Source organism: Sarcophilus harrisii, chromosome 5 (genome assembly GCF_902635505.1).
Source record: "Sarcophilus harrisii chromosome 5, mSarHar1.11, whole genome shotgun sequence".
NCBI lineage: Eukaryota > Metazoa > Chordata > Mammalia > Dasyuromorphia > Dasyuridae > Sarcophilus > Sarcophilus harrisii.
The window spans coordinates 115,871,987-115,886,331 of record NC_045430.1 but is presented as its reverse complement, the minus strand read 5'-3'; the positions used below and the strand labels follow the sequence as shown (position 1 = coordinate 115,886,331).

Sequence of the window (14,345 nt, the reverse complement as noted above, 5' to 3'; positions counted from 1 at the left end):
ATGTGTTGTATAGGAAATGACGATTTTTGTGGGTGGAGGCAGAGACAGCAAGGAGAGATTGGCCTGGGTTCTATGCTGGGAGCTGCTGGTCATATGGCTGCTGGTCTAGCTAGCTTCTTGATTCAGCTGCACACATTGCTATTGCCAATTCTCTTCCACCTCTGATCTTTCTTCACTGAGAATAAAGATTGATGATTTTCCCCTAACCTGAATTCCTGACTCCAGCTGATTTTAAAATATGCAGTCTTCATATTTGGTGCCCATATGTGGGGCCCAAGAACCCTACCTTCACTGAAGAAGTCTCCGGTGACCAGGAACTTGGTTGAGTATTGTTAATAGAAAAACAGGGAACTTATTTTCTTAAAAACTAAACCAGTAATCTTTTTTTGGCTGAAATGGGACAAATGCTAGCTAAAGACTCTCCATCCCCGCCCCCAACTCCTTCAACCCCACCCAGCAGTGGCGCTATAGAAAGCATGCTTAAGCTGATAGAAGAACAAGCGCTACTTATAACTTGGGAACAGGTAGCTAGACTTCTGGGTACATTAAGCCACATCTCCCCTTAGTTCATTGAGGAGGAGCAGATCTCTCGAGATAACTGGTGCCTGGTTGGACAATAGATGTCCGCATATTACAGTGAAAACAGTCCTCATTCAATTTCCATCGAGGCATTCCATTTATACAATATAATTCAGTTAGCACTAAGAAACCATATTCCTAGAAGAATGAAAAAATCTGCTCAGAGTAGCTAAATGGAGAAGCCTGATATTAAGGAGGAAGACAATGAAGAGATTAATGACCATATCCCCACAGGGCATGGAGACTTAAGTGAGCAAGGGTGTGATGACTTTCCACACAGGAGGGAGCTTCAGCCCCACCTCAGGAGCAAGTGATTTACTCTCCTCCAACTCCACCCTCTGGGATGGAGGGAGGAGGGATAGTGGGGGGCAGTGACAGCACCAGCACCTCCCCCTCAGCATCCAACTACTCCTATGACTGGATTGCAACAGGGCTTAATGAAGACCAAAGAAAAAGGCAGAGATGTGGCAGAACTTCAACCCAATATTTTTCTTGTAATACAACAGTTTAATTCCTCAAATCAAGAAAGTCGAAGATACGCTCCTTTTAACATAGAAATCCTCAAAGACCTGAAAAAGGCTTGCACTCTTTATGGGGTGACATCAGCTTATGTTAAGATGCTATTGCAGAATTTGGCTTTTGAAATCTTGACCCCTAATGACTAGAACCTGGACAAAACTACGTGTGGCTTTCTGAATATAGTGAACTCTGTAGGATACAAAGCCCAACAAAATAGTCAAAATGCAGTTCATGCTGCAATCACCTATGACCTACTAACAGGTGTAGGTCCCTATGCGGACGTCACAGTACAGATTAATTATTCCATAGCAGCATATGAGCAAATTGCTGCCAGTCCTATCAAAGCATGGGCTTTGATTCACAATAAAAATGACAAAGGTGAGGCCTTCACAAAAATAACACAAGGGCCAAACGAACCCTTTGCTGACTTTGTGGGACATTTACAGACTGCTATCACAAGAACTAATGGGGAAAATGCATCAACAGATGTTTTAATAAGGCAACTTGCTAAGGAAAATGCTAATGAGGTCTGCAGAAGAATTATACTAGGACTGTGCAAGGATGCTCCTTTAGAGGAGTTCATAAGACGCTGTGCCACAGTGGGCACAAATGCCTTTTATAGCCAGGCTATGATGCGACTTCCCAAGATCCCAACATGGGAAGATAGGGTCCCTTCTGGCAAGCGACTTCCAGAAAGACTCGTCAATGTTTTCAGTGTGGTAAAGTAGGGCATCTGAAAGCTCAATGTTGGTATAGAGGTAGAGTGAGAAAACAGAGTGGGAGATTAAAACCCAGTACCCCATGTCCAAAATGCAACAGAGGTTTCCATTGGGCCTCAGAATGTAGACAGGTTCAGGGAAACGGGATGAGGGGCCCAGCCCCAGGGCCCCAGACAAAAAACACTTGGGGCATGATGGCAGCCAATGGTGCACCCAGAGAGTGCCTAGAAGTCCAATACCCCAATATGATCAATCAGCCAGGAAGCCATATGATGGGAGAAAGGGATTACACAATCAATCAGCCAGGAAGCAACCTGATGGGAGAAAGGGATTATAATTAGGGAGAATAGAGTTGTATGCAGCTGAGACAACTGAGATACCCCCTGGAGAGGTGAAATCTGTTCCTCTCCAGCCTATGGATCCCTTGCCTCCAGGCACAGTAGGCTTGACCATTTTACCTCCTGAGAGTACATACAAAACAGTGTCCATCCATATACTGATGTGGGAAACTGGGGAATGTGTAGATAATATCCCAGTCACCAATACAGGCAGACAATGTGTGACTTATCACCCAGGAGAAATAGTAGCATCAGATTTACTCATACAGAATCCTAATAAGCAACCTGGTGATAGTCACCCAGATTCTGATTCCAGATCACAAAATCCAGCAATATACTGGACAGCAGCTGTAACAACTGACTGACCTATGCTCACGATCTATATAAATGGCCTACCATTAGAAGGATTGGTAGACACAGGTGCAGATCATACAGTCATTAGAGGTGCCAATTGGCCCAGTCACTGGCCAAAGATTAAAGCAGATACCTACATGTCTGGCATAGGAGGATAAATAGCAGCTGAAGTTAGTGCTGCCCGTATGACATGGACTTTTGAAGGCAAAACAGGAGTTTTATTCCTTTTATGGTGGAAAAAATCCCCATCAATCTGTGGGGAAGAGACATTTTACAGCAATTAGGGTTAAAAATGAGTACTTCGGTTTTTTAAGCAGGGCTGCTGTTGAAAGCCTGCCAACACTTTCACCTGTTCCTATCCAATGGAAAACTGATATACCAGTGTGGATAGAACAGTGGCCCTTAGGTAACAATAAAATTCAGGCCTTATTAGATATAGTACAGGAGCAGCTTGACCAAGGGCACTTACAAACTTCTCTAAGCCCTTGGAATTCCCCAGTATTTGTTGTAAAAAAGAAATCTGGAAAATGGAGGATGGTAACAGATTTAAGAAAGGTGAATGAACAGATGGAAACTATGGGAACTCTTCAGCCTAGACTTCCATCTCCTACTCAGTTGCCTAGAGAATGGCCTCTTTGGGTCATAGATATTAAGGATTGTTTCTATTCTATCCCTCTGGATAAGGAGGGTATGAAAAGATTTGCCTTTTCAGTGCCCAGCGTTAACTTAGCTGAGCCTTATAAAAGATATGAATGGACAGTTTTACCACAGGGAATGAAAAACAGCCTTACTTTGTGTCAAATGTATGTTGCTGCTGCTCTTGCTCCAGTAAGAAAAGCATTCCCAAAAGTTATGCTATTACATTATATGGATGATATATTGGGATGTGCACCTGAGGAACAAATGTTAGAAGCATGTCTACAAAACACCATAGAAACAATAAGGAATTACAAATTATACATAGCACCAGAAAAAATTCAAAGACATGCTCCTTTTCAATATTTAGGATATGAAGTATACCCTAAGTTGCTTACAGTTCAAAAACTGTCCTTAAGAACAGAGAAGCTAAACACATTGAATGATTTTCATAAATTGATAGGAGATATCCAATGGATGTGACCAGTGTTAGGTTTGACTACCTATCAGTTACAACCATTATATGATATTTTAAGGGGAGACAGTGCTTTAAACTTACCACACCAGCTTACAAAAGAAGCTCAAGAGGCTTTGAGAGAAGTTGAACTGGTTTTATCCAATGTGGTTGAAAGAGTCACTCAAAAACCCTTGGAAATAACAGTTTTTGCCACACAAGAGGCACCCACAGCAGTCCTTCATCAAGGAGACAGTGTGATAGAATGGGTGAACCACCCGGCACAACCAGAACAAAGCCTTACTCCCTACCTAGAATTGTGGCTTGTGGCTTGTGGCTAGAATTTTATTAAAGGCCACTAAGCGAGCAGTACAATTATCTGGAACAAGACCTGACAAGATATACACCTTTTATACCAATACACAAATTAATGTGTGTTGTGAGACCATCCCAGTGTGGCAAATTTTATTAGCCATGGCTCCAAATTTTATACATGGGTCTCCATTAAATATAACCAGACTAATACATAATTAGTGATGGATTCTAGAAGAAAAAGTTTCTAAAGTTCCTCTTAAAGGATCAACTATCTTCACAGATGCATCCAAACATAATATTTGTGCTGTGTACTCTCATGATCTAACTGTAAAGAAAGTAGTCAGAACTCCTTTTCAGTCCACTCAGCAGAATGAATTGTATGCGATCATTCTAGCTCTTACTTATTATCCAGGAGACATAAATATAATATCTGATTCGGCCTATTCAGTAGGTGTGGCACAAAGAATTGCCACAGCCCAAATAAAATATGCAGCCTAATATATATCAGCTCTTTAAGAAACTTCAAGAGCAAGTGAGAAAGCATCCAGGTAAGATCTACATATTACATGTCCACTCTCATAGTGGACTTCCAGGTCCATTTTGATAGCAATTCAAAGGCAGACAACCTTCTAACTATGTTGGTCAATACTCCTTTATTCCAAGAAGCCCAGGCATCTCATTCTAAATATCATCAGGCTGCTCAATCTTTACATTTACAATTTGGAATAACAAGAGAGGAAGCTAGGAGCATAGTAAAAGCCTGTATGGCTTGTCTTCCTTTCCACACTCCTACACTGCCTCCAGGGAAGAACCCTTGTGGTTTGAGCCCCAATGAAATCTGGCAAATGGATGTGACCCATTATAAATCTTTTGGTCATCTATCTTTTATCCACGTTGTGGTAGACACCTTTTCGGGATTCACTTTTGCAATACCAGCAGCAAAAGAGACAGCCCGAGTGGTCACTGAATTCCTCACACAAGCATTTGCCATTATGGGTGTGCCACAAACAATAAAAACAGACAATGGTCCTGCTTGTACTTCGAAACATTTTGCACACTTTTGTGCACAGTATAAGATTTTACACACAACGGGCATACCTTTTAATCCTCAAGGACAGGCAATAGTAGAGAGGAGAAACAGGTATTAAGACACTCTTCCAAAAACAAAAGAAAGGGGGAGCCACAGGTAACCCTAGAGAACTTCTAAATCTAACCCTTTATACTATTAACTTCTTGATTTTTGACAAAGCTGCACTGGTTCCGGCAGACAAGTTTTATAACCCACTGGAAGGTCAGTGTCCAGTGCAAGCAGCTCCACTATCTTTAGATAATTGCCAGGTGATGTGGAGAGACCCAGAAAATGGTGAATGGAAAGGACCAGATAGACTCACCGCTTTGGGGAGAGGGTTTGCTTGTATCTCTACATGTGGAGAAGGAATCAGATGGATGCCAACAAGCCATATTTGCCTTGTCCATCGCAGAGAAACAGAGCAGACCCTTGAAACAAAGGACAAGACCCAAGAAATATCAGGTAGTTCTGTTGCTGATTGTGCTCACCATTGAAAGAGCATAGCAGTTATGGCATTTGACTCATGGACATCAAAGATTGTTGGACTTCAAAACCCTCAGGAATCATTGTATTCTCTGAGATATAAGACTTGAAAACTCTCAGGAATCATTGGATTCTCTGAGAAATGATAAGACTGTTATAGGATTTCAAAATCTGCTGGAATCATTGGATTCCCTAACACATAAAAAGACTTTTGCAGGACTTCAAAAACTCAGGGGGATCATTGGATTCCCTGACATGTGAAACAATGGACAATAGATTGGTTTTGGACTATCTCATGGCTGCTGAAGAAGGTGTATGTGTGACTGTTGTTTACATACCCTCCTTCTAGGACTTCTGGCTATCTTTTACAACATCATGTCGATTTATATTGTTTGTTATTCCACTACTAGCGTGTACAATTCATGTTTGTTACACCACATCAAGCCTGCCCTGACTGAGGGGAAGGTCATCCATAATAGCCTCTGTGTTGTTGCTATGTGCTTGTGTAATACCTCCCATGCTGATGGGTTTGTGCATAATAAGACCCTTCAGCCCAGAAACCCACTAGCAACTCCAATTTCCCTTTGGTGCTTTTCATCTCCCTTCTTGAGATGTCAGGAAGGGCGTGAACATCTCCTTTTTAGTGCTTTCACTGCCTTTCCTGAGAAGTCAGGGAGGCTGTGATCACCTCCTTTTTGGTGCTTTCACCTCCTTCCCTGAGAAGTCAGGGAGGCTGTGATCACCTCCCCTTGGGGGGTCTGACCTCCCTAAGGAGTCAGGGATGGCATGACCACCTGTGTTCTAAAACAAAAGAAAGTGGGAGATGTAATGGGCTGAGGCTTGAGTTGATGCAGTGAGGTCCCAAGCAAGTGAGGCTAAATAGTAATTGGATTATACTCTATTAATATACATGCTTGGATAAAGAATGGCCCGCTCCCACTCTCTGTGCAAGTCCTGATGTGTTGTATAGGAAATGACGATTTTTGTGGGTGGAGGCAGAGAGAGACAGGAAGAGAGGCTGGGAGAGATTGGCCTGGGTTCTATGCTGGGAGCTGCTGGTCATGTGGCTCCTGGTCTAGCTAGCTTCTTGACTCAGCTGCACACATTGCTATTGCCCATTCTCTTCCACCTCTGATCTTTCTTCACTGAGAATAAAGATTGGCGATTTTCCCCTAACCTGAATTCCTGACTCCAGCTGATTTTAAAATAAACGGTCTTCACAATTTACCCCAATTTACCTTTCCCTTTTTCAAATTCTGATTCCTCCTCTTAATGTCTTTTTCTTTTCACATGAGTCAATTTATACCTACTCACTCTATGTATGCCTCCTCTAACTGCCCTAATAAAAGAAACCATTCTCAAGAATTACAAGTATCATTTTCCTATGTAGGGATATAAACAGTTTTAGCCTTTAAATGTTTTTTTTTCTTTTTCTATTTATCTTTTTATGCTTTTTTTGAGTGCTCTGTTTGCAGATAGAATTTTCTGTTTAGATCTAGTCTTTTCAATAGAAATGACTGAAAGTGTCCTACTTCACTGAAGCTCCATCTCTTCCCCTGAAAGATAATGCTTAGTCTTGTGGGAAAGTTGATTTTTTGTTGTAATCTTTTTTTTTTTTTTGGCTGAGTTGGGACTTGCCCAGGGTCACACAATTAGGAAGTATTAAGTGCCTGAGACCAGATTTGAGCTCAGGTTCTCCTGACTTCAGGGATGGTGCTCTATCCACTGAGCCACCGAGCTTCCCCCTTGTGTGTTGTAATATAAAGTCCTTTTCCTTCCAGATACAATATTCCAAGCCCTCCAATATTTTATTCTAAATGTTGCCAAATCCTGATTAATCCTGACTGTGACTCCTCAGTATTTGAATTATTTATTTTTTCTGGTAGGTTCCAGTATTTTTTTCTTTGAGAGTTTTGCAGTGATGCAAATGATGTTTCTTGGAGTTTTCCTTGTGAGATATCTTTCCAGAGGTCATTGATGAATTCCTTCAGTGATTGTTTTGACCTCTAGTTCTTGTATATTAGTGAAGTTTTCCTTGAAGATCTCTTGAAAAATGCTATCCAGGATCTTCTTTTGGTTGTGAACTTTAGGTAGTCAAATAATTTTTAAATTGTCTCTTGGATCTATTTTCTAGATCTGAGATGTTTTTCCAACAAAGTATTTTATATTTTCTTCCATATTTTTCATTCTTTTTAGTTTGTCAGATAGCTCAATCATTTGCTTTCATTTGTCCACTTCCAGTTTTTAAATGTATGATTTTCTTCAGTTAGCTTTTGTATCTCCTTTTCCAATTTATTAATTCAACTTTTCAAGGTGTTTTCTTCAGGGGCTTTTTTTTTGCATTTGGACAATTGTATTTTTTAAGGATTTATTTTCTTCAGTCAATTTTTGTTTTTCCTTTTCCAGTTTATTGTTTCTCTCTTGTATCTTCTTTTCTTTTTTTCTTTTCCCTCTTTTATTTGACTTTTAAAATTCTTTAAGAGTTCTTCTAGGAAGGTTCTTTGGGTTTGGGACAACGCTATAGCAGCTTTCTATGGTTAAGGTTCCTTTCTGCTTCTTGTTCATTTTCTTTTTTTCCCTTCTATTTCATCATTTTTGAAGTGAACTTTGCCCCCTGGGACATGGGAGGCTCTGTCCCAAATTTCTTGTGTAGCTTTGAACCTTGGCTTTAAGCACAGGGGTTGCCTGTGTTTAGTATCTTGCTCACAGTACTGGGGGTAGTTCAACATCATCTTACCTTTTGTTGCCTGTTTGAATGACAATTTGCCTTCAGTGCTGGGACTGGAGGCTGCCTCAATGGTTTGTTCTGCTAATGTTTTATTGCTGGTTCTCATTTGCTGATACACTGTGATTAAGATCCTCCCATTGGCAGACTCTGAGCTGGACTGAGCATTCTTTACACCCCAGTGAGATTTAACTTTCTTGAAGTCTTTCCAACCTATCTTGAGCTGTAAAATTGTTTTGTTCCATCTCTTTTTTTTTGCCTCTGCTGTTGCACACTCTCTTCAAAGGATTGGTTTCATATGGTTTTTGAGAGAATCATGGAAAGCTCATGCAGCTTTCTGGCTTCACTCTGCTGTCTTGGCTCTGCCTGCCCCAGCCTTTTTCTAGTCTCCCTGACACAAGTTTCTTCTCATGAGCATCCTCTTCCCAACAACTATTCAAACTACCAATGTGATTTTTCTAAAATGTAAATTTCATCATGTCAAATGCCCATACTGTTGGTTCAGTACTGCCTTCAATATCAGTTACAAAGTTGTCTGTTTTTCATTTAAAGTCATTTGTAATCCTGGCTTATTCCTACTTTGACAGGAATTTTATATTTCACTTCCCTCTCAGCTGCCTTGCTTCCTTGATTAGAGACTAAGTGTTTGAAGCAATATACATTTCTTAGTTTTCCTTTATTAAAATGGTCAAAGATTATTAACTAAATACTTCATTTTTCATGAATTTTTCTCTTGTTTTCAATTTCATGAAAATAGTATCTTCATACCACTTAACCACTGGTTTACCATACTCCCTTTGTGGGTTTTTTTTCCTCCCCTATTCACCATAAACCACTTTAAGGCAGGGAATGTCATTTTTTCTTATTTTTATTCCCAGAGCTTTAATAAATGCCTGGCAAATAGCAGGCACCTATCTTTGAATGATTTTATCCTAATGAAAGCTGTAGTCTCACAATTCCACACATTGGCAAATGGGTTGTTTATCTGGTAAGAGAGCAGCAGCATTTTCTTTTTATTTCAAGAACTAAATATTACCTGAAATGTTTTTCTCTTTTAAATTATATCCAGAATTTTTATTTATTTGACTAATGCAACACATTAATTGAGAAAACCCTTAATCTCAAAATATTTATTAATCTCAAAATTACTTTAAGTGATTCATTCATGATATGTGCACAATGTATCTTCATTATAATCAAAGAGCTATGCTAAAGCAAGGCATATTTCAATACCCCGTTTTTTATTTAGATTTTGTGCCATTATCAGTTTTATATTTTTAGTCAATTAATATTCCATGAGATAAAAATGTCAGAATTCTCAGGGAACAGAATTCAAAACAACTGAGATTAAAAGAAGGATGGTAACTGAAAGAAAGAATCATAGCTTATATTCAGGTTTCTTGTCCTCCTAAATCTCATTAAAGGAGACAAAATTGTGAATGAAAAACATTTAGCCTTTTTTTAAATATGTGTTTCATTATTTACATTAGCAGAAATTCCCAGGTGTTCATTATTGTTTAGAGGCTCTCTAAGGTTTAATTCAACTACATCCTTTCCTTCACTTTTAGAAAGTCCAGTGTTGTTTTCTTTATATTTTTTCTTTACAGCAATGAAGAAAAAGATTAAAAAGGCATATGCTACTGCTCTCATTCCTATAAGGAAGCCAAAGAACTTCTTTCTGTAAAAAAAACAAAAAAAGTCATAAATTTTGAAAGGCAGCAATTATGCAGCAATTATAAGATTAACAATGAATTGCTAACTTTGGAAATAATTCAGTGTACATATGAAAAAATACAATTAGAGTCATGTTTTCCCCCTTCAAATGTAAATCTCACATCCATACTATAGTAATTGGTTCCCAAAAAAGTGGTGTTATAAATCAGTATGGTGATTTTTGATTGTGTGAGTGTGCATGTGTAATAATAGCTAACATTTATACAGAAAATCCTAAATCTTTGTTGCACTTTTCAGTTCTAATGTGTCTGATAGCTTAAAACTGCATTAAGACTTTTTAGATACCCTATAAATTGCTTTAAGGACTTCAAAGTGCTTTACATTTATTATCTCATGATTCTCTCAGCAATCTTATCTTCTCTGTTATCTTATTTTCTTCATTTTATGTATCAGAATTTGAAGCTCAGAAAAAGTTGTCACTTCTTGGGGACAATATACTGAGGTGGATTTCATACACAGATCTTTCTGATTTAAAAAACAAGCAAACATGTTCTTTGCAATTCTTACCATTGTGCCTCCATATACATTTTCATACTAATTTCTATTAATTCAAGGAATTAAATCATTTTAATAATATCTCACCTCTTCTGAATATTGTGAAAAGTGTGCTTACAAGAAGAGAATCAGCTTCACTGTGTTTGGTGGCTTACTAAATACATTTCCTTGGGTCTTCTGGTTGGTAGTATCAGCCAAAATAAGTAAAATGATTTTCCAAATTGTTTTGGGGATTTTTATGTAATTTACATCTCTGTCTCTGAGATGAGAATAACATGAATACCATTGAGATATAGGAGGATGAAATTCATGGATATTTCATGGGATGGTGGAGAATGACTTTATTACAAAAATAGTCTTATGGAATTAAAAAGTATGGGTTAAAGTTGCCCTTCTTGGGTGAAGGTTGTTCAAGGGTCTTTGAAGGTACCCCAAACATTCAAAAGTACTATTTGTGTCTAAAGTGTAGCAGAAAATTCTGAGCTTATATTGTTCTGATCAGCCACATTTGGACATATTGTAACTCAATTCTAACATAGTGATGTCATTTTGGTTCTCATTGAGAGGAAAGGACAACAACCAAGGAACGAACTGAATGAAGAAGATGAAAAGAAAATCAAGGTGGTTAAGTCAGGTGATTCATAACAAGGCCAGGACTGAAGGAGGGAAGGACAGATCCAACAATAGCTGGCAACTTCAGCTCCTTCCCTAGTCCTAGATGGGCTGCTTTTTATTGAATTACAAACAAAAGATGCAACTTGCTAAACATAAAACAGACAAATGGGCTTGCTAAAGGTGTTTATATTAATAAATATGTGCTTATGCAGAAGAGATTTGTTTACAAAGACACTATTAACTCAGAATACACGGGACAATTTGTTTATATCAGGAAAGATATCATATACATCTGGGATCTTTGAGGCTTATTATATACTACACTTTTATAGGAGGAATAGAAACAATAACATGGTTATGATCTAATCCACTTAGAAAGAAGAAAAAATGTATAAAAATGAATATAGTAACAGAAATAAGAGGTAGTAGGGAACAGATGATTTCAATATTTTAGACATTGGTCTAAGAATATTTTTAAGCATGAGAAAGTCAGTAAAAATACACAATGCTGGAAGTGAAGGGTCTTGTTCAAGGAACAGGAGGTATTACTGAATCATAATGTATTTATATATGAGTTGAAGAAGTAAGACTGAAAGGCTATGGAGGGTTTTAAAAGACAGAGTATTTAATATGGGCATAGAAATCTATCTTATACTGCAGGAGAATTTTCATTAAAGTGGGAGATATATGTTTTCTTTCACAACTAGACTTATGGAAATGCTTTGTATAACTTCACAGGTGGTTGCTTAATTGTGTGAGAATAAGGGAAAAATCCTAAGGCTCAAAATATTTTAAAACAATGTAAAAATTATTTTGAATGTAACTGGGGAAATAGTTTATAATAAATCAAATTTTAAAAAATAAAAACTTAAAGAAGGCAAAAAAGACAGTATTTCATTTTTGTTGGAGATCCACTGGTCATCAATAAATAGAAAAGTAATAATGTTTGGAAAAATAGAATTAGATATTATATAAACTTATATTAGAAACTAGAAATATAGAATAGATAATTAGAAATTAGAAATATCAAAATGATAACTAAATAGAGGTGAACTAGAGTAAGAAGAAACTTGAGACAAAGAAACCAACTAGTAAATTATTGAAATAAGACAAATGGGAATTGATGGAGCCCTGAATCAACTTGATGACAAGGTTAGCAAAAAGAAATATAGGAAACATTTCAAAAGTAGAATTGTGAAGTATTGTCAACTGATTACATATGGAGCATTAGATTGAGGAAGAGGTTGAGGATGACAATTCCATTGAGAGCTTGGGTAACTGGGAAGATGGTGGTGCCCTAGATAGTAATTGAGAAACTAGGAAAAAGTGATTTTTTTTAAAGGGGGAAAGCAAGATAGATAAGGAGTTTAAATTGAGACTGCTAAGTTTAAGATTTTTATAGGACTTTCAGTTTGAACTAGTTGGATACACATTACATAGAAAGAGGGCTGCAAAGGCAAACATTCTATTCTCAATTAGCTTTAATTTTATTCATGAATACAACAAATTTTCAGATAAAAATGAGAAAATTTGATATGTTCTAATAGGCGATAAATATAAGCAATTTTGAAGGGTTGGTTCCATTATTAGGAAAAGAGATGAACTGAGCCTTGAAGGAAGACAAGAATTCATAAAGATGGAGGCATAAGAATGTGATACATATGGTGAAGGTCTTGCCCAAAGACAAAGAACCAGAAGTAATTTTGATATTGCATAATAGTCAGAAGTCCATAGGACTTTAATTGAAATCCTGAGGAGTTTATAGTTTATATGATCTGCTGCTATGATGTTAATTATTTCTGTGTCATGAACTCTTTTGGAAATCTCATCAAGGCTATGACACTTTTCCCAGAATATGTCTTAGTACATAAAATAATATTAAAAAAGAAATAAATTCTATTGAAATTTCTTTATAAAATAATTGTTTTAAAAGATCCATAGAACCCAGTTTAAGAATTGACAAACTTGGAACTATGCTCAAAAAGTTATCAAACTGTGCATACCCTATGATCCAGCAGTGTTACTACTGGGCTTATATCCCAAAGAGATATTAAAGAAGGGAAAGGGACGTGTATGTGCACAAATGTTTGTGGCAGCCCTTTTTGTAGTGGCTAGAAACTGGAAACTGAATGGATGCCCATCAGTTGGAGAATGGCTGAATAAATTGTGGCATATGAATATTATGGAATATTATTGTTCTGTAAGAAATGACCAACAGGATGATTTCAGAAAAGCCTGGAGAGACTTACACGAACTGATGCTGAGTGAAATGAGCAGGACCAGGAGATCATTATATACTTCAACAACAATACTATATGATGACCAGTTCTGATGGACCTGGCCATCCTCAGCAACAAGATCAACCAAATCATTTCCAATGGAGCAGTAATGAACTGAACCAGCTACGCCCAGAGAAAGAACTCTGAGTGATGACTAAAAACCATTACATTGAACTCCCAATCCCTATATTTATGTCCACCTGCATTTTTGATTTCCTTCACAAGCTAATTGTACAATATTTCAGAGTCTGATTCTTTTTGTACAGCAAAATAATGGTTTGGTCATGTATACTTATTGTGTATCTAATTTATATTTTAATATATTTAACATCTACTGGTCATCCTGCCATCTGGGGGAGGGGGTGGGGGGGTAAGAGGTGAAAAATTGGAACAAGAGGTTTGGCAATTGTTAATGCTGTAAAGTTACCCATACATATAACCAGTAAATAAAAGGCTATTAAATAAGAAAAAAGAATTGACAAACTTCTATCTTAGGAAGACTACAGTGGTAGTTTGATAAGAATGAATTAGAAAGGGGGCAGCTAGATGGTGCAGTGGATAGAGCACCAGCCCTGAGGTCAGGAGGACCTGAGTTCAAATTTGGCCTCAGACACTTAACACTTCATACTTCCTAGCTGTATGACTCTGGGAAACTCACTTAATCCCAATTGCCTCAGAAAAAAAAGAATGAATTAGAGAGAAAAGAGAATGACAAAAAAGAGAAACAACTCATACAGGAAAGAACAACAATAATATAGGAGAGAAATGATGAAGAAGTTTAAAGGGTTGTACATGGGTTAGGAAGGTTCAGAGGAAAAGAGTTATCTGTTAAGACTTTTAAGACTGAGATGCCAGTGACATATCTAGGTAATACTATATGAAGATATGTGTCATTTGATAGTTTTTTGGGAACAAAAGGAATAGATATTTTGACTAGAGAAGAGAAAATTCAGGGGACATGATAGGTATATTCAGGATTTGGAGAAATGTCATTGTGCAAAAAGAATTATATTTGATCTGTCTGATCCCAA

At 37.6% G+C, this 14,345-nt stretch overlaps 1 protein-coding gene across 3 annotated transcripts in view; it reads right to left on the bottom strand.

Annotated features, from left to right (window-relative positions):
- Positions 1-9,306: 9,306 nt before the first annotated feature.
- LOC100923273 (solute carrier organic anion transporter family member 1B3-like) overlaps positions 9,307-14,345 on the bottom strand; it is a 91,877-nt gene continuing 86,838 nt past the window's right edge. For all 3 annotated transcript variants that reach the window (XM_012550671.3, XM_023504507.2, XM_023504506.2), the window contains one exon: positions 9,307-9,869. In XM_012550671.3, the coding sequence (XP_012406125.2) occupies positions 9,653-9,869 (217 nt within the window). In that variant the 3' untranslated portion in view covers positions 9,307-9,652. The remainder of the gene's footprint in view (positions 9,870-14,345) is intronic.